This window comes from Tachypleus tridentatus, chromosome 13 (genome assembly GCF_004210375.1).
Source record: "Tachypleus tridentatus isolate NWPU-2018 chromosome 13, ASM421037v1, whole genome shotgun sequence".
Lineage (NCBI taxonomy): Eukaryota > Metazoa > Arthropoda > Merostomata > Xiphosura > Limulidae > Tachypleus > Tachypleus tridentatus.
Window position 1 is genome coordinate 56,523,537 of NC_134837.1, and position 27,121 is coordinate 56,550,657.

General features: G+C 32.1%; 1 protein-coding gene across 2 annotated transcripts in view; it reads left to right on the forward strand.

Annotated features, from left to right (window-relative positions):
* The first annotated feature begins 3,884 nt into the window (after positions 1–3,884).
* The window catches only part of ais (DExD-box helicase 52), a 39,326-nt gene continuing 16,089 nt past the window's right edge, over positions 3,885–27,121 (forward strand). Inside the window, exons 1-9 of one of the 2 annotated variants that reach the window (XM_076478775.1) lie at positions 3,885–4,196; positions 9,292–9,466; positions 12,184–12,308; positions 17,426–17,611; positions 17,867–17,947; positions 18,313–18,487; positions 18,718–18,790; positions 22,435–22,638; positions 26,384–26,474. In XM_076478775.1, coding sequence (XP_076334890.1) covers positions 4,110–4,196; positions 9,292–9,466; positions 12,184–12,308; positions 17,426–17,611; positions 17,867–17,947; positions 18,313–18,487; positions 18,718–18,790; positions 22,435–22,638; positions 26,384–26,474 — 1,197 coding nt within the window. In that variant the 5' untranslated portion in view covers positions 3,885–4,109. Of the gene's footprint in view, positions 4,197–5,347; positions 5,500–9,291; positions 9,467–12,183; positions 12,309–17,425; positions 17,612–17,866; positions 17,948–18,312; positions 18,488–18,717; positions 18,791–22,434; positions 22,639–26,383; positions 26,475–27,121 lie in introns of those variants that run through there. The other variant, XM_076478776.1, reaches the window with a different exon arrangement.

Below are 27,121 nucleotides of genomic sequence, written 5' to 3' on the forward strand. Positions count from 1 at the left end.
TGTGCTAGCCGTCCCTAATTTATCAGTGTAAGACTAGAGGGAAGGCAGCTAGTCATCATCACCCATCGCCAACTCTTGGGCTACTCTTTTACCAACGAATAGTGGGATTGACCGTAACTATATAACGCCCCCACGGCTGGGAGGGCGAGCATGTTTGGCGCGAACCCGCGACCCTCGGATTACGAGTCGCGCGCCTTACGCGCTTGGCCATGCCGGGCCCGAAAATGGTAGACAAACCTTGTTAAGTTTAATGAAGTTTTATTCTGACTATCAGAAGATTTTGGACTGGAGAAGCTGGATTTTTTGTAAGAGTATTCAACTCTTTAGACTGTACAGATACAGGTTTTCTTTGCTTAACTGGCAGGAATTTCTTTTTAAAAAAAAATGGTTTTATGTGTTAAATTGTAATCATTAGGAAAAGCAGTACCCTACTCTAGTGTTTCGACTTTCTTTTTATCCAAGTAATGTTTAAGGTCATCACCTAAACAAGGCTGATATTTTCAGCTAGATTTAACTGTCTTAGTTTGTCAAAATTGATGCCAATATGCGGACAATTGATGCCAATAATGTAATTGCATTATCGATCAAAATAAATCTTTTTTTCGAGGGCTAATTCTATATCAATTTGACTATCTTGCTTCTAATAACCTTGACATTTTTGGAGATAAGCTTCTGGCACTAACTCGTATGCTTTGAGAATAACTGCTTTAACTTTAACATAATCTGAACAGTCTTCTAGAGAAAGAGTAGCATAAGCTTCTTGTATTTTACCAGTTGAAATAATTTGAAACAATAATTACAATTTTTCTGTGGGTCTTTCCATGGTCTGGTCTGGGAAACTTTTTCAAAATGTTGTAAATATTTAGCAACTTCATTTTCATTAAATGGTGTTACTTAACATATTGATTGGGTACAAAGTTGTCATTTTGCTTTAGTTGATGGGAATTGAGTCTAATTTCCATTTATTTATGCCTAATTTCTTTTTTGACGTCGATACTGTCTTGCTTGATCTTGAGACATTTACCTTCTCTTTTAAATTTCATATGGGCTTGCTCTTTCTTAGCTTCGATGCAGACTTGATCAAGTTCAATTTTCTGAGTTTTAACTTATCTTTATTACTCAACTGTGAATCGCGAGTGGAGGCACTAGAGTATTTCCCTAATGTTTCTTTAAACTACAAATCATCACCGACTAGTATTTCAATAATACACTGTAGTTTACTTTTTCTCATTAATTTTTAATGTATATTTCTAAGATTTTGGCAATTTTAAGTAATTCAAGAAAACCCTAATAATCAGACACGATCAAATTTTGTTAATACTGATAAATATAAATTTATTTTAATTTTATTTTTGACCAAATTTCGTCTGATTTAGACCCAGATTCAGAAACAAACATAGACATTAAAATAAATAAATAATATTAAATCTGTTACAATCTGTGTAAATCTTCCACCAGTCCCATAACGACAGTTGTAAGGCCTTCATGTGAGTCTGACTTAAAGGAATGAGTGATTTCAAGGATGCCCACATCCAAAAAAGAAATAGAACTGTGCACGCTGTTAAAGAAGACACCTGGGTTTGAAGAATTTCCCATTCCACAGCCTGAAGGCATAGCGAAGTTTGGGCCTGGATTAATCTGGAAGTGAAAAACACCTCTAAATGAATGCAGTGCTGTGTGGGAGTAAGAACAAACTTCTCTTTTTTCATAAAAACCCAGGTCCCCTAGCTTCTGATAACAGAGTTTTAAGTATATTGTTAACATATTTACTGTTAAGCATCTATTTTAGTATCAATGTTTATTTCAGATTAATATATATTTAGAAATGCATGACATGTATATTGTTAAATTTCAATTATAATGCGTAAAAATACATTTCTGCCAGTTGGTAGTAAAGAACGATAAAGATGCCGGTCATCCATGTAATGGTGAGTGTGAATACTGGAGGAATGAAGATGGCATGCACAAATTCTGATTATCCAGCAGAAAATTTATGGAGCAGATGGGATGCCAATAGTAGAACATAAAACACAAAAACCTGGTTGTTGTGTACGAAACAGAGATAACATCTTAAGGACTGAGCGAATGAAATGTGAAGGTAGGCAACTATAGAGCCAAATTTTGTCATCCATAGTCTGGTTGAAAAGAGCTACTAAAGGAAAAGAAATTACTTAATTGTAAACCTAGAAGGAAGGAAGAAGTGATGGATAGAAGGAAGGTAAATAACTGGCTGTCATTCACTAATCTTTTCTATACTACAAACAGCGAAGAGTAACAATCCCAGAAAGAGGGGATGATATGCTATATGGTCAATTTGTGCAGAAGATCCTGCCTGGGCGGCTTGTGCTTGACAGTTAGAAGTAAGAAGGTCCTTGAGAAGTGAAACTCCAACTGCTACAAGACAAATGAGGAGGATGAATAAACTATTTCACCAATTGTTCCTGAGTACTTGAATGACCCATTGATCTGTGAAAAATTTCTTCCAAATTGACGTGAGATCCCACAGGACTCAACCCTATAAGGTAGTCACCAATGCCAAAATCTGCTCTCCACTTCAAGTAGGATATTTGGTGGTAAGTTCAAAATTGTCCTTATGTTCTAATGTATCATCACACTGAAGCAGGAGTTTGGAAACTTGAATGGGAGATAGAGTAACCTGTTTTGTAGAGAAAGAAATTTGAGATGCCAATGTAGAAAGTAAAAAATGTAGACAGGTCACATCTACTCTGGACTTTATGAAATCTGAAATTCCCACAAAAATAAACTGACAAAGGGAGCTTGTCTGAGATATTTAAGAACTTATGGAGGAAGCCTTGGAAGTCTCTCATGCGACCTTTCAATCTATAAGTGACACTAAGGTTGAAAATGACAATTCATGTCTTTTTATTCTATTTCATCAGATTAAACAAAGAGATGTGTTTTGTATTATTGATTGTAAGATGCAAATAAGCGTGAGGACTGATAGGTTTGTGAGGAATTGCGATCTATATTTCCCTTTTTTTAATGATCTCCAATGGCGTCGGAACCGGAGTGCTGTATCACTTCCACTTTTATATATTTGACTTATTGACTTATATAGCAACTGTAAGTTATGTTACTATATTTATTTTCTGATGGCATGCCTCCAGCTTTCCCTAGATTGACCTGCTATTGATAGCACGGGAGCAGCTTTTAGCAGCTACTCATACTTTCAATTCCTTACTGCAAAAGCTACATGTTTAGCCAAACACCTTCACTTTGCAACGCCTTCCCATTTATCTCCCTTGCCCAAGAAACGAAAACGTAGAAGGTGTTTGGATGATGAATCGAAACAAACAAAAAACAACAGAAACACACAAAAAATCTTCTAATAATGAAGATTGAAAGCCTACTATCGCGATTAGTGTTATAAAGTACGGTTTCGTGGTTCTCTTCCTGTTACAGCATATTTACTCCATCGTACTCCATATTTAGAGGGGGTTGATTAATGACGCCCGACGACGTAGCAGTAATTCTGAATGCTTATGATGCTAAAAACGTATTATGATCAGCATGTTTGCTTTCAAATTTCGCGCAAAGCTACACAAGGGCTATTTGCGTTAGCCGTTCCCAGTTTACCACTGAAAATCTAGAAGGAAGGTAGCTAAGTCATCTTGGGTTACTCTGTTACCAATCAATAGGGGGATTGACTGTAATATAATAATGCTCCACGAGTGTGTGTGTGTGTTTCTTCAGCAAAGCCAAAGCGGGCGATCTGGTGAGTCCACTCCATGAGTGAAAGGGAAATCATGTTTGGTGTGACCGGATTTTGATCTCGGGGTCTTCAGATTGCAAATCGAGCGTCTTAACCACACGGCTCTGGCAGGCCTCGCGGAGAGTTTATTTGTAGCTTTGTGCTAAACGACGAATTAACACAAATAAGATTAATATAGTATTTTGAATAAACCTTTAAAATTGAAAATATTACTTTGACAGAGTTACAATTATTCACTTTTTTTGCACGAATATAATTTCTTCAGCTTTTATTCATCAACTATATTGTGGGCTATTTAGTTAATTTAGTACATTTTTTCCAAATCATTCAATTTAAGATACACTGAGAATACTTTGGTGTGATGTAATTAAGTAAAATGGATGGATTGACGCTTTTTCGTAAGCTTGGAGTTGGCGCAAAGTTTGACTTGAAAAGGTTCAGGAGCGATGCTCAAAAGTTTAAGGTCAGAATAATTCCTGTTATTTCAATATTTTTTATTACTGTTTATTTCGACACAAAATTAAATTATAATTAATTAGTATGGTTAGCCTAGACCCAACTATGAGTTAACGTGTAGCACTAACTTAGGCCTGCCAGCCCTACTACCTCACTAGTTCAATTTATTTCATTTTAAATTGTTTTAGTCAGTCGTAGGAGTGTAATATGATCACATCTTCTGAGGTTAATGGTTGAGTAGTGTAGTAGTATTTATTTATTGCAGCATTATTGATGATAAGTTCTTCAGTTACTATTACAATTTAAATAAGTATAGTTCAGATCTATGAGCTTTTGCTGATATACTACAGCGATAGTGATATGCTTCGATATACACGTGCAAATACACGAAAAACAATGTTATACTTTTAATGAAATGGTAAATGTTATCTCCGTCTAGGACGATGGTTGTCAAATTGTTAAATATTATACATAATCTTATTTTTAGTGTAAATGAAATGTAATATTTAGATAAATATTTGACATGTGGGATTGTGGAGAAAGGAAATTCATTTTTTATCTTTTTCTTCCCTAGTGCAGTATAGTACAGAACTTTCCCATAAACGTTTTAGTTCAATTTTGTAATAAAATATCCATAAGCATTTTAAAGTGGTTTCATAACATGAAGCATTCAAACGTTTATGAACAAATTTTGCATTATGATAAATTGGAAGGAAAGAATACTACTGAACACCACTTTTCATACTGTAACCTTCACATTTGTTGTTCACTTTGATGATTGATGAGATGGTTTTTATGCCAGATGCACCATTAGTATTGTGCTTAAAAAGGTAAAATTATGTTGCACAATCACAACATTTTATACAAAAGACAAACAAATATAATTTAATATTCTGCCAAATATAGTCTTAGAAATCTGTATAATCTTTCTTATTTTATTAGCTATCCATTTAATTGTTTCTAGGGTGTTTTGGCCCAGCATGGCCAGGTGGGTTAAGGCATGCGACTTGTAATCTGAGGGTTGCGGGTTTGCATCCCCGTCACACCAAACATGTACACCTTTTCAGCCATGAGGGCATTATAATGTGATGGTCAATCTCACTATTCGTTGGTAAAAGAGTAGCCCAAGAGTTGGCAGTGGGTGGTGATGACTAGCTGCCTCCACTCTAGATTTACACTGCAAAATTAGGGATGGCTAGTGCAGATAGCCCTCGAGTAGCTTTGCGCAAAATTCAAAAACAAAAAAACAAATTCCTAGGGTGGTTTAGTGAGACAGTAATGACTTGGAAGGATATATGAAACTGAATAAGGTAAAAAAAAAAGTAACACCAAAACGTAGAATTTATTATTTTACTAATTCTTAAGTTGATCTATGTATTTAGTTTTTATTGTTAAAAATATAGAAAAAGAGAAGAGATGATTAATAAAAGGTAGATAGAATTAATGTAGTATGGTCACTTGCTGTTGCATCAAACATATAACTTAAGAATTTTTAAAGAAATTTTCTAAATTATGAAAGTATTAAAATAATTCAAGATGTTAAGAAATCTGCACTGACCAAAATTGAGACATGTAATGCTTTACCATTTGAGCTCTAGCCCAGCAAACAACTTTAGAATGTGACATTCAGAGTATCTTCTCACTTGTAACAAAGCTCATTCTTGAACTTAGAGCACAACACAGTCTAGGTTGACATCAGCTTATTGAGAGTGAGGCTCTATCAATTAAACTATTAGATAAACGTCTAATATACATAGTTCTTAATCTTGATTATTACAACATGTTTGGTTAATAAAGCTACTTTCAAATTAAGGTCACATTTAAACTTAACAAGAGTTATCACAGTAATCTATATCATATAGTATGTTAAATTTAACTGGTCATTGAGGAAAAAGTTAAAGGCACTACACAGTTATCTGTCATCAATGAAAGAATGTAGGTATTCTTTAGAAACTTTTTTAGCAAATTATTTAGAAGTAAATTTATGACCTAAAAATTCACCTTTTTATGATGTTTAGCAACTTAAACTGGTTTGAAAATTACATCAGGGAATTATCTTATTTTACTTTAAAATACATTTGTTTCATGTTACAGCACTACTGTAATATTCAAAGTATCAACTAATCTAGAATGTGAAATGTGATGTATTTGCTCAGTCATCAATTTCCAATTGGTCAAAGCTCTTAAAAACCTAAGAAATTAGTTTTTTCTAATCATAGCTTAAAAAAATGAAATAAAAATGTTTAAAATGTATTATAAATGTATTTACTAGTGTGATTTTATTGCACTTACATTTATTTTTAAGGACTTGTGGCTAAACTTATAAAAGTAATGTTTGTTTATGAGGAGGGACTCTAATTTGAAAGAAATTAGTGTAAATTTTTAATTTTCAAGTGATAGATATGGAGAATGACTAGTGTTTTTTTGTTTCATATTTTGTTAAAACAAGCCTATTTCGTCTTGTTTTTACTAGAGGTACACCAATTTATCAAAGGCTGTTGGCCTAATTTCATCAGAGGGAAGATATTATATTATCAGTGTAGCCATTTTTGTTAACGCAGCATGTAATGTACACTAATATTTTTGCTTGTTGTCACGTTGAATTTTGTGATGCGTAAACAGTTGACATGTATGTCGTTGCTGTAGTGTACATCTTACAATCAATGTCTGTTTTAAATGTTTCAAAAGATCATAGTTTGGAATTATTTAAAACTTCTAAAAACCTCAACAGAACAGCTGATTGCAAATTATTGCTGCAAAAATTTAGTGTGGAGACAATGTCAGTAAATATTTCAACAGAAAATGTTTAACATCATATCAAGGTTTGGAAATTGCTGAATATCGTGATTTCCTAAAGGTGGGTGAAGAAAAGAAAGAGGTGGGACCAGAGAAAAAGAAAGAACTTATGCAAAGAAATTAGATTGTGAGGATCTCGGGGGAAAAAGAAAGTATCAATTGTTTAATGGACTTTATAGCTCTAAAGGAATGATCATTTTTTATTGTAGAAGATATCATGTTCTATAATCTCACTGAATATCTGGAACCTCATTATATATTGCCAAGAAGAAGGTTTACATCTGACTTTGAACTGTCAGAACTGTACTGTGCCATTTTAAAATGCATACATGTGCTGCTTGAAGGTGATCATGTATAAGAATTAAGCTTTACATTTGATATATGGAGCATTGATGTGTAACCTTTGTCAGTACCAAGTTTAATTTCAGAATATATAGACATGAATTACAGTTTAAAGTAGGCACTACTACAAACCCATGAGCTCGTTGGTTCCTATAGGGCAGAGGCTATTTGTATACCTTTGATAAAATGTTTGCAGTGTGAAAAAATTTGAGTGCAAAAATATATATGCTTATTAGAAATAATGCAATAAACATTGCAAAAGTAACTTTAAACTCAAGTTTGCTAATTGTGCCTTCTGTAGTACATTTACTTACCTTGTAAATAAGATGTGTTATTGCAGTGTATTATTGGGAATTTCAGATGCCTTACACTGGCCTTTTTTTATCTGCAAGGGGTACATGCTAAGCTCAGAATGCCTTCCAAGAGGTTACAGCAGCACTTGCAGACAAGGTGGAACAGACATACTACATGTTACAAAGTCTTATGGAGCAGAAGTATATTTTTGAAGCTTGTGCTCCTGATTATGAAATCCTTGCAACTTTCACCATGCATCAGTAGGGTTGGTTGGAAGAGTACTAATAGTCCTAACATTTTTTTAAAGAATTAATGTGTGGAATACATTTTTCCTTGGCCTCTGTTCCTGATGTCACTTCATTCACTGAGACTTTGAAAATATGTTTGAGCAAAGTTACAGATTCACACCAGAAAATCAAAACTATGAAAGTTACTTTGTTGGAGGCCATGAAAATGTGGTTCAGTGAAATTGGGTTTAAACACCTCTAATGCATTGTAACCCTGATGAATTTAAGATATCGGGACAAGTACTTTACCAAAATTGCTAAAACTGCTTTCTATGCTAATGTTTTTGTAGACTTTAAACAAATGAAAGCAAAATGCAATGCCCCAGCAACTGGAAAGCTGTCACAAATAAATCAAAACAAGCAGTTGATGGCACTTCAAGAAAATCTAGCAGAACATTGTTTGGTGAAGGAAAGTGCTGTTAGGGTATTAACTGATGCTATAAACAGCAGTATTACTTGCTTTAGTTACCTGAGAGAGCCCACTCTTCGAGAAAGTACACAAAGTTGAAATACTGGAGGAGCAACAAAGGTTATTTTTCCACTTTGGCTGAAGCCATATAGAAGTTTCTTTCTCCAAAGTTGCAACAGTGTTGACAGTGAGTAGTTGTTCAGTGTTGCCTCCCATGTTGTGGATGAGAAAAGGAACATGCTTGTATGCTGTAAGGCAGAAATGTTGATTTTAGTGAAGAAAAGTCTTCTAACAGTTTCGTTACACTAGAGATAATGAATGTGATCCTGATGTTTTGTTATTACTACTAATTACTACTAAATGTACCATTTCAATTTCTTTTCTTTTGTATATTTTGTTTTGACCTTGCTTGTGAGTGTATTTTTATTGTGTTTTGAATCCAGGAGTTTTGTTCTCTGAAGTGACAAAATTGTTATGCTAAATTTTATGAAATGTATTGAATAGTTTTATGCTGAATTTTGTGATGAAGTTAAGACTTATTTTTACACATTAAATTCTGCTGTAAACCAACAGCAGTTATAGTTACAGTTCAAAAGTTAATATATTAGTTTGTGTGTGTCTATTTTGCTATTTTTAAATCACTAATGCAAAGTTTTCTTATTTTCATTTTTTATGACTGTTACTCTTATTTATTTTCTCAACTAAATCTACCAAGTAAATACTATACATGAATTTTTATTATAAGTGTAATTGGAAAAAAACCCCACCTGTAGGTTAAATTTTAATTTGTTGTAGTATTTTAAAGTACATTAATTGTACTAATATTAAATATTAATATCAGCCAGTATGGATGGGTAATGATCAACTCTTGGTATTGGCCAAGATTTTAATTGGTATGTCCATTATTTGTATAGCTTATACATGCAGGAATGTTGATCAGTTTTAGTATTTCAAGGTTTTTATTGTAATTTCAGATTATTCGAAATGACAATAATCCTAGCCAAGAGACAGTTAAAAATGTTTTGGATTTCTTTGGTGGGAGTAAAGAAAAAAGTGAAAGTAAAGAGACAGAAAACATAGACTTGAAAAATACAAGTGATGATGAGGAAGAGGAGCTTGCTTTCAAAAAACAGAAAATTGAAATAGATGGTAAAATTCATTCAGTAGTAGTGTGTATTAAATTATTAAATTTATTTTATTGGTTCATAAAATGTCATGAGATTTCTATAAACTAAATGTGTGAATATATGTAGTAGTTGATAAGCTGAATGTGATGAATGTTATGATAATTCTGAAGTTTTGCCAGTCTACATAAAGACTTGCTACTAATTTTTCATGCATATTAACCTTTTCCAGACAGGTCATGGATCAAAGGCCATGTCATCATGTTTGTTGACTCACATTAAAAATTTTATGAAACTATAATTTTATGAATTTATATTATTAAGACTGGTATCAAACTTTAGATTATAATTGAAATTTTAATATTATACATTATTTCATTTATTAACTTAGAAATAAATACTAAAACATCTAAACATCAATTTTAGTGTGTCACATGGTATATTGAATGCAGCAGTGATTTATATTAGATGTTTGTGATGTAAAAATACAAAATCTATAGTTTTGTACAAATTAGGAACTCAAATTACCAATATTAATGAGCTAGAATATAAATAAGAATCTCCTGTCTTTTTCTGTTGAGATATTGCTTGTGTACTGAATGGAACACACAAAACACAATGGCCCTGTTCACCTCTTTCTGTTTTTGAAATAGTACCTTATGTACATTTAATCTGTGAAAAGTTAATAACCAATTTAAAGGTCAGAATGTCCCCACTAGTAGTTTTCTTGGCCATTTTCAAGAATTGTGATTTAGTTTTGTTATTTCAATACAAATCTTCATGCTGGTAAGGTGAGGCTTTTGTGCTCAAAGTTTATATTTTTTTGAGACTTAAATACAGCTTAGTTACAAAACTTGATAAATTATGATGGAATTCTGTAGTATCAATATAATAGTTTATAATTTTTTTTGTTATTCAAATGTATATTTAAAACCTAAAAAAATATTTCATTTCCTATCCTCCAAGAGCAGCAACCGAGTATATAGTTCATAACTAGAAGAGATATTTTTTTCTTTATTCCTTAATTTACTGTTTTATTTTTAAAAATAAAAAGTTTTAAGAACTTGTTTGTAAATAGTAATAATATATATATATAAAATGTATGATAATTGAAAGGTGACTGTATTTTATAAAATACTAGTCCACTGTAACACAGCCAATACAGGTAATTTTGTAAAGACTAAAGGTTAATTTGATATTATTGGATATAGTGACAGGAGTGCACATGCACAACATCAATGTAACTTCTGTAGTGTTAGCTAGGAATGACTGAAAGGCCAATATAATGAAAATAATAAAATTGTATAAATGTATAATGTTATGAGATTTAAGCTATTTAATCTGAACACACATGCTTTCATGTTATTACTTGTAGTCATTTTACAACAAAAAAGGCATAATTTAAACTTATTTCATAATTTTGTATGGTAGTTAAGAACTCGATCAAATCAGTGAAAAATATTATTAGTGAAAATAAGAAACAAATTAGTTTTTTTCTTAAACATTTAACTATCTGGACATTATAAGGATTTTGCACAATAAATTTGGAAGTTGTCTGATACAATAAAGTATTTTTAAGCTTAAAATGAAAATTATTTGCATGTTGGATGGGCAATACGTGGAAAAAAAAAAAGGCACAAGAAAAATGTTACTTAAAACATCTTAAAACTTATAAAAGATGTGATATTTTGCATATGAAAGAAGTGTAATGTTTACTGATAACCTGCCAAATTTCTTGAACATATGTTTACTAATTTAAAAGTTATATCATGAAAACTCTAACAAGTACAAAAGGTTTATGATGTCAGTCCTGGGGACTGAGTCTGTGGTAAAAGAGTTAAGTAGTAGTTTAAGATTTACATAGTTAAGATAGTCTGTAATGACAGTAGTATAAGGTTAATTTTGGGTATTTTCCTTGTATATTTTACATTTTATTTCTTCTGTAATGTGGTTCAATTCTAATATCTTAAAAGATTTGTCTATGAAGAATAATGTATAAGAAAGAATGCTCATGCAACACAACTAATTTAAGTACATTACTTTATTTTTATGTTTAGCTTAAGTGCTCTTCATTATTTGTGTTGTCAGTGTGCTTATTTGACATAATAACTTTGCTGTACTAATGTGACTTATTGTTCTTCAGGCTTTATATTTGTTATTTGTTGAGAAGTGTAAAAGGCTACATTCAATCACATGTCAAATTATAATTTTAAATACTCCTAAAAAAGAGTTGAGTAGCATTAATTATGATTGTTCATGAAGCAGACAGAAAAGGTGGCAGTAAAAGGCAGCTAAATCAAATTGAAAGATGTTTCAGGGTTTGCAGAGGTTGTTGAATATGAAACCATAGGAGGAGAAGGGAGAACATAAATGAATGTCTTTTGATGTAAAGTCTGTGGCAGGGATAAGGACACCATGCTAAAAGATTCAATAAAAAAGAGGAAGCGTAAAGACTTGTGGAAGAGCTTTCATTGATGCTTTTATGAAATCAGTAACTCTGCCAACATAATTTTAGATACTTGTAGTGATACAAAGTAGATGTTTCCTTGCTATTTTTCCAGTTATAATTTCCTCACTTTAAGTATGTGTACAATTTGCACACATACACACAGATTCATTTGGATATGTGAATCATAACACGTGATTTTTTTCATAAAAACATCTGTTTCTTCCAATAAAGTTAGTTATGTTATATGTGATTCTTTGGATTGAAAAATAATGATATTTATTCAATTTTTACAGAAGACTCATTAGAAGTGAACTTACTAGGTGAAATTACTTCCAAGTCAAAAGAAAAGGCTCAGACTGAGAAAAAGAGAAAAAACTTTAAAACTCCACAAAAATTAGCTCAACTCAAACAAGAACAGGTATTTTTTTAGGTAATATAAAAACATTATTGTGTTTTGAATACAGCTGTTTTAAGTTTAAGAAATATATTAAATGAATCAGTATTTTTTTTCCAAACTGAGAAAGAAAAAGAAGAAACAAGTTACTGTAGTCTTTCTGTTCACATACTTTGTTCAATGTGCATAAAATGTGCAAGCTTGTTACTATTCTCCAGAATTAAAAAAATGGCAAATATCTTGCTTTTTCTGAAACAGTCTTACCTCTTACCTAGAGTTATCTTGATCCTCAATTGTCTGCTAAGCATTGCTAAATTTTTAGATACAAGTGCACCAATTTTTATACCCATCAGTTTTACATCGTTTCAGAATGCATTGATCATATGTCTACCCTCCATCAGTCATAGTGTGACCTCTATACTAGTGCAACTCTAGAGCAGTTCTCACTTTCTTGAATAGCATTCTTGTGTGTAAATGTATGTTTTAACTTGCTCTCCAGGTGACTACACAATTTTTATTGTGCTTCAACACAACTTTTTATCAGTTTCAACTTTGTGTTTCAACTTTTTGATTTTCATTGTTTCTGCTCATTTGTTTTCAAAATATTTCTGTTTTCTGAATTCTGATTTGTTTGTATGAATTTGAGATTTAATATAGCAGATGATGAAATTCTGACAATAGTCAGCAGTGGTTTTCACAAGTTCCTAGGTCTCAATGTTGATGATGTCTGCTGAGTAAGTATAGATTTGGTTCACAGGGAGTTCATGTACTATGTTTGGCTGATGATTTCTCCTTTTCACATTATGATTTTTGTGAGGAAGGATATAACTACTGAGTGTAAATATTTTTCTACTGCATCTTCTGCTTGTTACCATGCTTCCATGTAATCCCCTGAGTCAGGTAGTTCTTTTTCCCAGAGGTCTGTGATAAGTTTTTGAGCTTGTATTTCTCACTCTCTGTAGGTATACCAATGTTTTGAAGGTTTGTATGAGCTAATAGGGATTGACCTGTTTTCCTCACTTTGTTATTTAGGTCTTTCATGTTCTCTCTGCTCAGTATTTGATCAGTTTATATAATTCTTTTACAGTTGAATTTATTTTAAATTTGCATTTAGAGTTTGATTATAACCATGTTTTTGTTTAATTTTTGGTATATGTAAAGATTTTACATGATAGTTACTATTTGAGTAATGGTAACTTTATCCAATTTTGTGGGTGTGTTGGTTCGTTACTTATATGTCCTTCAGCTGTTTGTTAGTTTGTAATTGTCTTTTCCTTATACTAGTTGCATCTAATTGGGGATTAGCTTTGAGTCCAATTTTGATATTGTTAACTTGGTGCCTTTTCATTCTCATGTTCTTCAGTGTAGGTTTTACTTTAATGTCCTTTATCATTGGTTCTTTGATTGGACATATAAGTTCTATATTTACATGTCTTTTAATCTAAGTTTCTTTAGTGGTTTGTACTTTAGGTGTTACTTATTGTTTTATATTGTAGGTCCAGTTTCATAGTTTTGCAAGTTTATTTTTAAGTACTTTGTAGACAACAAATTTCTAAGATTTGTTTGTTTGTTTGTTTATTATGAGTACTTTCATCATGTTTGTTTAGTTTGTCTTTTCACTACACTTCACAACTCTTTCATGGGTTCTGTTTGAAAATGTTTGCCTTTAGTTCCACTGCTCTCCTATCCACTTCCCAGATCTTTCTTTTCTTTTCAGGATCATACCTCTTCTAATTGTTTTACTAAGTCTGTTTGTGACCATCTACACAAAAAGACTGTCAAACAGGTGGTACTCACTCAACCATGGTTTTACTCCCATATAGTTGTTGTCCTTTAAGAGGTGGGAGATTGGAGACCCGTCTTATCTGAAGCCACCTTTCTTCTCCATGTAGTTTTGCCTGTCAGTTGGGGTTTTTTTTTCCTACTGGAACTCCAGATGACCAAATAGTTTGAACTGTTGTCTATCTTCATATTACAGTTGTTTCACCATCATGTTGCTTTTATCAGTTCATCTCCAAAGGTTTTGTGTTTCAGTTCTGGGCAGTGGAATTTTGTCCTTCTGTGGCTTTGTGTATTTTGTCATGTTGTACACCTTTATCAGTCATTTTTACTAGTTGGATTTTTGGACTCCAAAAATGGTTGACTTTATGGTTGACTGACTCCTGCTCACCTCTTCCTGTGTCCCATCAGTCAATCATGCCTGTTTACTTTTCAAAGCTAATCAGTTAGTTTTTTTTCATCAAGCTGGAGACGTCTTATTTCCCCATGCAGTATCTAATTCACCTTGGGGTTCTCTTCAATTCCCATCTCAGTCAGGCCCATCTTCTCTACTTTGGCTCTGTGTTATGGAGCAGGCAATCACAAAAGCCCTTCTTTCTCCTTTTCTATTTGCACAAGAGGTTCTTACACTTTTGAGGATATGGGCTTTCTTGGAAGCTTTTGTTTCCTAGGGCTGGGTGCTTGTGTTCCTTTATATGGATGCCTCTCTACCAGTGGAACTTCTCCTTCAACCCCCTTTGACCATACCGGGAGCAGGGCTGACCTTTCTTGGTGGTGTGATGGGGTTTTGACCACAGTGGGGATTCCCATTTCTCTGCCTTGCCCCAAGTCCCATCTATCCACAGATGCTTTCTTGATGTGTTGGGGGTGGGGCTTTCCTTGATTGCTGAGATATTTCCATTTGGTGGTCAGTCAAGGAGATTACTTTGTATCAACATTCTAGTGCTTTTAGGAGTTTGCTAGGGTCAATTTCATTTTCTTCTGCTCCTGTAGTGGTAGGTGATTCTGGTTCATTTAAATAATTCTGTTATTGTCAGTTGTATTACCAAACAAGGGGGAACAAAGTCCAGATCTCTGTTTGGGACCATTCATTTATCCTATTTAGGTCTAAGTTTGTAACACTATACATCTATTTATAATTAAATTTTATTGTTTTATTGTCCTTTAAACCATGACAAACTACTGTCCATGAACTTATAAGTTGTAAATCACTTGGGGAATGTGCAGCTCACATTAGGCTATTGAATTTTATTACCAACAAACTAGTATAATTAGTACAAGCAACTTGCATGCATGCCTATTAAAACAATTTTATTTCATTATTATTATTTGTTTTACTTAATCTAATCTTAACTAACCTAAAAATATACTTATTTTTACATTTTAGTTGCTTTTATAATTACGCATAAAGAATAAGCATAAAAACAAGAAATCTTCTTTTTTCTTGTTCTTGGTTGTGAAAAAGAGTTAACTTTATTTTTTAATACTACTTGTTGTATTGCAATTAATAACTTGTTTATTTAAATAATACTTCAAACAGCATAGACTAATAACATGCAAAAAGTAGACAAACTGTCTTACCTCAAAAATTTTCAAGCTTTCTAACTCTGTGACAACAGTTGTTACATATTCATCAAGCTTGTCAGTAACTTTCTCACGGGTGGAATTTACATTTAATAGTTGAGAACATAATGTTACACAACACGTCATTTGATAGATGTAGTATTATACATTGGTTAATTTCTTAATTTAAAAGTAAGTATTAAAAAAAACAAACCTAAATATTGATTTTTATATATCAAGTGGTATGATAAATTCAGCATTGGTTCAAATTACATGTGTGTGATATTTGAAGACAAAGTCTGTATTTTCTTTGAATTGAATACTGAGATTATTGATATAGACAAACTAGAAGGTAAAATAAGAACCTCCTATATTTTAATGTTTTCTGACAAATTAATGTATTTATTGAATCAACTAAGGTGGCCCCATTCACCTCTTCAATTTTTAAAAAGTCTTGCTCATGTACACCTACTTTGCCCAGTGACACATGTGTAACCAATCAAAAGCTCAAAATGTCTCCCTAGTAACTTTCTCAGTGTCTTTGAAGTATTTGGGTAGCAAACTTGTTCTTTTCATGCTAGATTCCAAGTGGTTAGTAATCTATAGCTTGAAATTTCATATTTACTTTAAGACCCAGATACTTCTTGGTCACTAAGCTTGATAAATTATAGTGGATTTCTATGGTATTGATATATTAATTTATGATTTTAGTTTATTTCAAAATGTATATATAAAACATAAAAATATATTGGTTCACATTCTCCATGCACAAAATTTGATAAGGCTTAGTAACCTAAGGCAAGCAGCAAGTGAGTACAAAGTTCATAACAAGAAGAGATAATTGTTTGCTATACTTCTTTATTTACTGTTCTATATTTTAATAAAAATAAGTTTAAGAACTAATTTCTAAAGAATAATAATGTAGATAAATTATATTACAAAAGAACTAAAATATGACTGCAATTGACACAATACCAGTCCAATAAAACACAGTCAAGACAGATTACTTTGTAAAGGCTAGTTTTATATTCTTAGATATGGTAAAGCATGCATGTGCTGCATCATTTAGACTAAAGATTCATGTTTTAGTATTATAATTTGTAGTCATTCTAGAGTGATAAAAACATAATTTATATTTATTTCTCTTTTTCTATGGCAGTTATGAGGTTGGTCAAAGGAAAAAAGTTTGATAAATGTTTGGAGGTTATAAATATTTCATGTGAAATTTTAAAATTTTCTAATGCATAAAAGTATTTTTAATATTAAAATCAAAATTACTTTGCTTTTTGTTTAGTCAACATTCAAGAAGTAGAAAGGCATGAGAAAAACATTATTTAAGAATTATTAAAATTTATTAAAAATCTAAGATTTTACACATGAATGCCTTGTAATGTTTATTGATAACCTACAGCATTTCATGAAGATACATTTACTAGTTTAAAAGTTATGGCATAAAAATGATAACAAACATAAAATGATTACAAGCTTGGTCCATATGATTGAGAGAGTTAATAACGCATGTTGCAAAACAGTTAAACATACCATCAATATTGTAGTTAATCTCACTAATGCCTTTTGAAGTCCCCTATGTATTTTAAGAATAAAATGAGTGATGTTACCAATTTTATTTGATCATTTCTTTACAATGAGTGATGTTACAGGCAAAACACTCAAAATTGTCCAATATGATACAGTATCTGGGCTTCCTTTGTTTGTAAATGGTATATAAACAAGTCAGTTATTCAAGAATTAATTTTTTTAATGTTATGACTGAAACTGTTAGTTCAATTTTCTTATAGGTCAATCACTTCAGAAAGCAAAACAAGATTTTTGTCTGGGGTGCAGATGTTCCTGACCCTGTAGCATCATTTGACCAATTACATAGCAAGTATGGAGTTCATCAAGATATCTTGCAGAACATCCAGTTTCTTGGTTATTCTACTCCTACCCCTATTCAGATGCAGGCTATACCTCTGATGATTGAGGTGTTGACATTATTATATTGTGTTTGTTTTATTAAAGTAGACAGAAAATAGTATTAACTGAAAATGTGTAAAAAATTAATGTAACTTAGCTTGTGAAGGTTATTAAACTCCTCTAACAGTGATGGAATAGATGGATAGACATATTTCAATGTTTTTGTTCTTATGCTATATTGTCATTTGTATGTATTGTAAAAGAATCAAATAGAATAGCATTTTGAATTCATGGCTTGACGTACATATTTTTTTCTTTTGCAGAGAACAGAAATACTTGCATGTGCACCAACAGGATCAGGAAAAACAGCAGCATTTCTTATACCCATCATTCACCACCTTAAGGTATTATTACTTTATGGATTTTTAAAATTGTGTCTAGGAAAAAATTTTCATGTGACCTTTTATTGTTATATAAGATTGAATTAATGCTAAAAAGATATATTGATACACTAAATAATTATTGGACAAAAAATGTTGTAATGCACTTTTCACAGCAGTTAAAGAAAAGGTTTTTAAGTTTATGTCTAAGTTTGGCATGGATGATGTTAATTTATAGATTTTAGAGAATAACCTTACATTGAAATCAAATATTTGGCAAGAAAACAAATTAATGAGACAGTTTCCAACATTACTTATTGTTATTGTATATTAATTATAACTTATTTTTGTCAGTTATTTCAAGGATTTTTTTTCTCCTTTTGTTACAGGAACCAAAGAAGCAAGGTTTTAGAGCAGTTGTGGTGTCCCCGACTCGGGAATTGGCAAAACAGACATTTAGGGAGTGTCAGCGATTAGCTCAAGGAAGAGGCCTAAGAATACACATCATAGATAAAGTTAATAAAGCTGCAAAAATGTTTGGTCCAAGCTCCTCCCAGAGATTTGGTATGAAACTTGACAAATTGTCTGGGCATCTTAAAGAGAAATTTTATCTAATATAATTTAAATATTACTTATTGTGTCTAAGTGTTTGCAAGATGATGATGACATAATATATTTCATTTATTAATAATTGAAGATGGGTGTAAGAGTTTTTGGTAAATAATAATTTTAATCATTTTTTATTATTGTGAATTACTTTCATTGTTTGTGTTGTTTTGTATTTCGTTTCATAGATTTACTTGTAACTACCCCAAACCGACTAGTTTATTTACTTCAACAAGACCCACCAGTGATAAGCCTTAAAAAGTAAGTGATAATTTATAAAAGTTAAACTGATCATTGTGCAGCTGTTTCCATGTACTTACAAAAAGGGTTGATGCTTTTGCTCTCAGCAATTTATGTATAAACTACTATTTCAAGGCACTGACTGGAGTATCTTAGATATACAATAAAGAAAACTACAAGATTGTTTAAATTTTGCTGAATGCTTAATTTGTTCAACTTCTTCTGGAGCAACCTTCTGTTTAAGTCATTGTGAGCAAACTAATTTAATTAAAGGGTTACTCTTGAACAAGTTGTATAAAAACATTGAATGAAATAAAGTAAAAGCTTGTTGTGGTGGTTATGGTAATTTTCTTCATAGTATATAGGGACGGAAAAGCTTTAGAAAAACTTGCCTTACAACAGGTCTTTCTAACACATGAAGTACAATTCCAAAAATCACAAATATTTTTTTATCACTGAAAACAAGTGCATTGTGTTCTGTGATTAAAAAAATTTCAGTTAGAAAAACTAAAGAAAAATTATTTCATTAGTGAAATTTTTGAGTAAGAACTTTTATATTGGTACTTTGAAATTGCTGATTCCAATACATTACCTCCACTCACATAAATAGTGCTACCTTGTATATAAATTTGTTTTTTGCATGCCAGAAGCATTGAGCACCTATGTATCATAAGATCATCATGGTTTAACTTCATCTTTCATGCAGATCATCATGCAATACACCTTCCTGACATGTGACTCCCTCTGTTTCTACCCAACAACTTCTCATTTGGCTGTGCTATCGTCAAGATGTTCCATCTATTTTTTGAAGATTTTTTTTAATGCTTTCCTCCTTCTTACCTCCATGTTGTGGTGATTGCCAGCTTTGGCTCTTTCCCTACTAATGTGGCTTTTTTGTTTCTGGGATTTTCTGGGGTGGGATACTGACTTGTACCAAATTCATTTCTCTTACACTTCTAATTTGGACTTACAGACAGTTCTTTTCCTCCATTTGTCTGTTGTTTTTTTTTTTTTTTGGGGGGGTTACTCCTGTTACTTTAGCATCATATGGGATATCTGTATTGCTACATTTGATATTTTATTTTTGGTTGCTTATTTGTCTCTTTGCTCATTGCATTATTTATTCATGTTTCATGTCCAGCACCTTCCTGTTATCTAAGACTTCTCTATCAGTCATGTATTCTTGATTCAGCTTGGAGTTCTGCGATTGATCCATCACATCTCAATCACTTTTAGTTCTTTTCCTTTTTTTCCTATATTGCCTTTTATCACACTGTATTGGGCCTTTTCACAAGGACTGATCATGCCTGCATTTGATGCTCCTATTTTTTTGTCCATTGTTGCACTGTTCTCTGTGTGTTTGGGTATTTGTTTCATGCTTTGTCTTCAAGCTTTTTTCTGATGTATATGTCTTTGTTTGTGGTTCCTCATCCACTTGCTTTGGTTATCAATACATTTAGACAGGATTGATACCTGTTTATACATTTCTTTTCTCATCCCATTTATCTTTCACCTTTGCCATTCTTTGTTAGGTCTTTCTGATTGTTCATTTCTGGCTGACATAGATCTGGTTAATTAGTTGCTTCAGCTCAATCTGTTCTTTTGTTTTTTGGATTGATATTCTCATACACTACACTGTGGGAATTCATGGGGCATGTTCTTTTTCTTTGTTTTCTTACATTCTCCACCTTTAATCCCTGTTGTATCCCTATTCTTTTTTCTGCTGTTTCATTCTCTTTTTCATTTCCCTGTTTGACTTTTTCCTCCTTCTCTTCCCCTTTGAATTTGGCATTTGATTCAATTAGCTTTTTCTTCCTTATATCCTTTTTCCCATAATTCGTTCTTGGTATTTTCACTCTGATTAGGCACTTCCCTTTTACCTGCATCTCACCCTCATTGTGCATTGGAAGGTACTTCTTCCATCAAGCACTGAGACCACACAGTATACATTTATCTTCCATTTTCTGCTTTGAGTAGCTGTTTCTTTCTTGTTGAAGTACTGTCTTTCACGTGTTGCTATCCTTCATTCTTTGAGACTGTGACTAGGTAAGATACCTTTTATTTTGCAGAGGTACTTCTCTTTTTTTGCTTATGGATTCCACTCTGTGGTGAATGGTACCTGTTCAGGTATGCTTAAACTAGTCAAACTAGTTCCACAAAATTGCTCATAGGTTTTGACATTCTCTGGTGTTGACATTCCTCTGACTTTCCACTGTGTTTTCTCTCCTTTTTTTTTCCAGTGGAGTATAGGAATCTTTACTACTTTCTAGTTCCAAGTCACTGGGGTGGTGGATCATGAAGTAATCCTGCTGAATGTGATAATAACATACAATACAAACAATGATGAAACCATTCAGTTCAGAGTAGGGCAGTGGTGTTCTGCTGGTGTAGATGATAATGTCCTCCAATCTGATTATTTTGTCTTTGTAAAGATTTATCTGAGGATGTTGTGGCTTTGAAGTGAGCAGTCAAAATTGCAGTTCACCCTTTTGATTGGGATCTTTCACCCTACTACAACATAGAAGTCAGTTCCCAGTGACTGGATTTTGGATTCAGAGCTGAACAAATCAACATAAGTCCTCACACACATATTATAAGTGACTGTTTTCACACCCAGTTATACTTTTGTTCCTTCCACCCATGTTGTGGGTCATGGTGGTGGAACTTGCAGATTAGTATGGTTCTTCCTCTTATGCTATCTCTCTAAGATTTTCTTATTCTGATGATGTTATTGCACTGGGGGCAGTTCGTATTGAATTGGTTTTGTCTAATTTACAGAGACATATTTACTATACTAATCCTCTTTCCTATTCCAATGTGGATGTTGGTTCCTGGAGGCTGGGTTTTGGATGCAATTGACTTGCTAAGTACACTCAGTTGCACCCCAGCCATTCTGCACTTAGAGGCACATTCTTTTACACTCATCCACATTGATGTACTCTGTGGGATTGAGATTGAAATGTCATGTGGTTTGGTTTCCCTCTCCAACCATTGTTCTCACCCTTTTGAATTTGCTTCTTCCAGTTTCTACACTGGTTGAAGAGTATATCCGGTACAGAAGTGGTGCAGTCTTCTATCATATTCTTCTGTGAGGATCTATTCTTTTAGAGTGTCCTTTGGATACTTTTATGGGATGTATCTTTCCCTTGCATATGTCCTTCCCACTTTTCAGTGTGGGATTCTAGCTATTTATGCGAGAAGAGGTAATTGACCATGTTAAAAGTTGTAGTTTTCATATACTGAAAATTTATTTGTGATAGGTACTTACCTCCTTCTCACTGAAGGGGTTACTTGCTTCAGGAAGGTGTATCACTCTCCTGTTGGTGGAGGGTTGTTAGGGTGCATGGGAGCTCGAGGCTCATGGCATGCAAAACATTTTTCAAATAGAGGGTGGCACTGAATGAGAATAGTTATTTATGTGGGTGAGTGAAGTGTAGGAAAGTTATATCTCCATAATATAATGTACAACAGTGGAACCAATCTACATGGCAGATGTAAAACTGTTTGTGGTTATAGTTAACATATATGTTTGGTGAATTTCTTTCAAAACTTTTCAAGGGTTCCAGAAATCTTAGAAAAATACTACTGTTATTAGTTTTGTCTGTCTTTTTGCTTCTTTATTTTAGGAAGATTAAGTAATACATTACTTAAACATATACTTCTAGTGTGGAGTGGTTAGTCGTTGATGAATCAGACAAATTATTTGAAGCAGGCAAACAGGGATTTCGTGATCAATTGGGTGTCATTTACAAATCCTGTGACTCACCGAATGTTCGACATGCCATGTTTAGTGCTACGTTTGCCTTTGAGGTTGAAGAATGGTGCAAGCTAAATCTGGACAATGTAGTGACCATCTCTGTTGGTGTGAGGTGAGTTGAAAAGCTAGAACCTGATACTTTTAATTAAAGTTACTGTTGTGGTTGAAAGGTATTGAGAGCTTCATTGTCATTTCTAACTTATGAATAACATTCATGTGAACCATGATAAATAATGTTCTGTAGTGGAAGAAGTTTTGAAATTGCCATTCAGAGCAATTCATTGTTTTAAGTAAAAAATAAATTTCTACCAAAATGAAAATATATTTGAAAAAAATTCAACTTTTATCTATATCATATCACAATCAAACATATTGATGAACAGTCAAATGTATTTAGCATGCAAACTCGGTTGTAACAGCATAGACTTGATATGTATATATATTAAAATAGCAATTAATAAATATTTATTGGTGGTGGGAGGAAGTACTCTTTATAAATATATATAAAAGAATATTTCTTCCCAACACCTGTCAATATTTATTAATTACCATTTTAACATGGTCAGTTTTGTTTTATTGTTAATAGTTGTTTGCTTCAACTATGAGTGGTACATGTATGAACAGTCTGTGAAATCAAAACTTATAAAAGTTATTTCAGAAGAAAGTTGGAAGAAACATGTGTAGCCTTTTGTGACTAAATCAAGCAGTGTAATTAAGACATACTTTTGTTTATTACTTATATACCACTTTTGAATTCTTGTTAATTTTTTGCAGCTTAATTGATTTTTAATGGGTGCAGTGTGCAAAATTGTATTATTGAATATGAAAAAAAATTGTACAAAGTATATTTTCTGTTTATGCATACCTTAAATACACTACAGTTGAAATTCATTCTTTGAGTTGTAAATTTTGAATTCTGGTTGACTTCATCTTTTTTTTTCAGTGAAATTATTAGTGAGTGAGAATTATCAGACAATTTTCTGAATATAAAATGGCACTTATATCCTCCCTTCAAGGCAAATAATAGTAGTTTGGAACAAAATTATGATAATTTGTCCTGGTAGCTTTAATATGATGTAATTTTATCAGTTTTTAGTTAATTACTGTTTCTCAGTCCTGGTGTGATGGAATTGTTTGTATCAAATTAAGAAGCCATAGGCTTCTGATCAAAACATTTCATGAAAGCTCTTTTTTTTAATTCATTTTAACTATGAAAGCAATAATACTTCAGTTTTAATGGAAATTTATATAGACATTGGAATAAAGTGACAAAAGATTAACTTGGTCATGCTTGAAGAAAAGACACTTGTGAACAACCTCTGCTGAGATTAGTTTGTTTTTTTTTCTTTGTGAACATTGAGAAATTTGCTGTATTACTATTTTATAGTTTACTTGATTGAAAATTTTGAAGTATGAGAGAAAAATAAATGTTTTTGCAGAACAGGATGAGGTAGGCTTTGTTAAATCATTTTGTACTTAACCATATCAAAGTTTATTTCATATTGGTGTAAGTAACTGCTTGAATGGCAGAGAAAAGTGATAAAAAAATAAATGTAAAACAAATACAGAAATCAGTATAATAGGTTTAATAAGCTTATTACACGTGTTAAATGAAGCCTTTGATTAATAATTTAAAAAAATGAGAATGCTTATAATTTTGCTCTAGTAAAAATAAAGTTAGTATTATTGTATGCCCATTTCTTTAAAGACAGAGAATTTGCATGCCTAGTGGTTCAACCAAGATCAAATTTACAGTTTTATAAAATAACTATATGAGAATTTTCAAAGAATGTGAGCAGACATAAAAATTGATAACAGAAATCTGATCAAAGAAATATAACAAAATGTTTTCATAATTTCAAACTGCTAGTTCATACAAATACTGTGTATAAAAATAAGCTGTTTTATTCACAAATATTACATGATCTGTAGAAAATAATTGTGAAGTTTCAAGGTATATAATCAAATAGTTTTTTCTTGCAGTGCATTTAACAAACCATACTCTAATGCATTGAACTGATGCATCTGGGTCTCAAATAGTTACAGAAACTTGTGTAACCAAACACTGAATAGAATGTGGGCAGACAGGTCATGGATGTTAACAGGCAAATAATTAGCAGTTTAGCATGTATTTTTATGTTCATTTCATACCATTAACTCTTTCCATATAATCACCTTTTCTGCACATGTCATAGCTTTTTATCAGTTACATTCAAAATGTAATTAAGTTACCTTATCAACTAGCTGGAATACATGTTCCCTATATGGAAGTTAGTTATATTCATGATTAATAAAAGGTTATCTTAGGGCGTGAAAAGTTGCTTCCTGTATATATACTTGTAAAAAATACCCATGTAAACTGCAAAACAAAATTTAAAACTAAAAATTTGTATATATTTTTCCATGGGCTTGGTGAATCACCATATCACATCTGATAAAGATCCTTCCATGCCCTGTGAAGTTGTTACATGGACCAACAACAAATAGCACTGTTATATTTATGTAGATGTATATGAGTAAATTCAGCATCAAAACATATTTAATATACCGAACTTTAATATAATGTTAGTTTTAAGTTCTTAATTTCATAAGGAAATATATTAACAAATTCTCAACCTTCCTTGGTAAAAGAATTGTGACATTTGTACTGTAGTTCTTCCCTGTTCTTTAATTTGTTTACTACTCCTCTGTGTAGTATTTAATTTAATGTAAATTAATCACTATAATATAATTATTACTCATGCAAATTGTATAGTTTTAAATCTCATTTGTTTATGGAACCATAAGCCAGAGAGACTTTCCACGCCCACCTGTCGCATTTTCTCTTTCACAAATTGTTAGTCATGCTATCTGATGTTTAATACCATATTATTTATAACCACTAGAAAGCCATAGTTTTAATCCAGTAAATGTATTAGATTCCATTGTTTTTTTCTACAGAGAATTTTCTATTTCAATACCAATTTATCATAATCCAAGTGTTGTGGGTTCGAATCCCCATCACACCAAACATGCTCGCCCTTTCAGCCGTGAGGGCATTACAATGTGATGGTCAATTCCATTATTCGTTAGTAAAAGAGTAGCCCAAGAGTTGGTGGTGGGTGGTGATGACTAGCTGCCTTCCCTGTAGTCTTACACTGCCAAATTAGGGACGGTTAGTGCAGATAGCCCTCATGTAGCTTTGCACAAATTTCTAAAACACACAAACAGTACCAGTTTGAAACTTTATTCCCAAAGGATGAATTCGATGAATTTTTGACATCTTTTATCACATACTTGGAGATCGAGAAAAATTATGACAGTTATATTTGCTTTTTGTGTGTTATTCTGTGCTTTTACTTGCATTATTTGATTGGTTAAAAAATTATTTAATGTACTTGTACTGTTAGTACAAAAAAGTAGGCTTACGTTTCATTGACAGTGGACAGTAAAAAATAAAAGAACGTAGGTAAACAGTATATTTCTTGTTTTTATCTATATTTGTTATTTATTATTATAAAGTAACTAAAACGTAAAAATGAGAAAATTTTCAAAGTTAGATTAGGTAAGATAAAGCAAGAATTTGAGTAAATCTTTAATAAAAAGATTAAAAAGTTTTGATTTTTTGTGTACACATGTCTTGTAATGTTTACTGATAGAATGCAGAATATTATGAAAATACTCTTAAATTATTAAAATCTCATGGTTACTCTGACTGTTATAAATTTGATGCAATGCACCTATCCCACATGGAAAAGGTTAAAAGGAAAAACACTAGTTTACTGAATTCTCTATGGTGGAAGTAAAAGAATATAAAAGGTTTTATATTTTCATTTTATTATTATTATTTTCCAAAAAGAAAATTTTGTTTTGTGTAGGAACACTGCTGTGGATTTGGTTGAGCAAAAACTACTGTTTGTGGGCAGTGAATCAGGAAAACTTATAGCCTTCAGAGACATGGTTAAGAAAGTAAGTTATCATAAGAACTTAGAATAAACATTTTGTAACTTCTTGTGTTATTAAAGTGTGGAAAAAGAAAGGTCAAGTTATAAAAGTTTTACAAGCTTTATTCATTTGTAGTGGTTAAGAGATGAGGTGTCCAAATTATTTGCCAAGTAATTTTTTAACTACTAAAGATGTTTGAAGATGTTATATCATGGTCAAGTAACCATTACCTGAAATGTAGATACTAACTTGGAGTAGATAGCATATTTTGTTTGTTTTTTAACTACAATCCTTTCTTTTTGGTACTATTTTCCTATATAGTTTTTTCTGCATCTTTTCTTGGTTTCCAGTGTTTTTAGATTCATTTTGAGTCTTGTCTTATGAAGGGCTGAGTAGCAAGCCCAAAAATTTCCTTAAATATAAGAGGAAGAGAGAACTCTACAGAAAAATACTTTAAATACTGTACCCTCTTGTATGTCATTACTAACATCAGTCTATAGTTCTTGTGCTGTGTGGTGTTTAAATAGCCAAAACGGATCTCAGTGTAATGGCTTTGATATAACATCTCATAAAAATTAATAATTCTTAGTGTTCTGGTACAGGTTATGAGAAAGAAGTAGTAATAGTAATGTAGAAAATTATTTACATTTTATTGTTTTTATTGTACATAC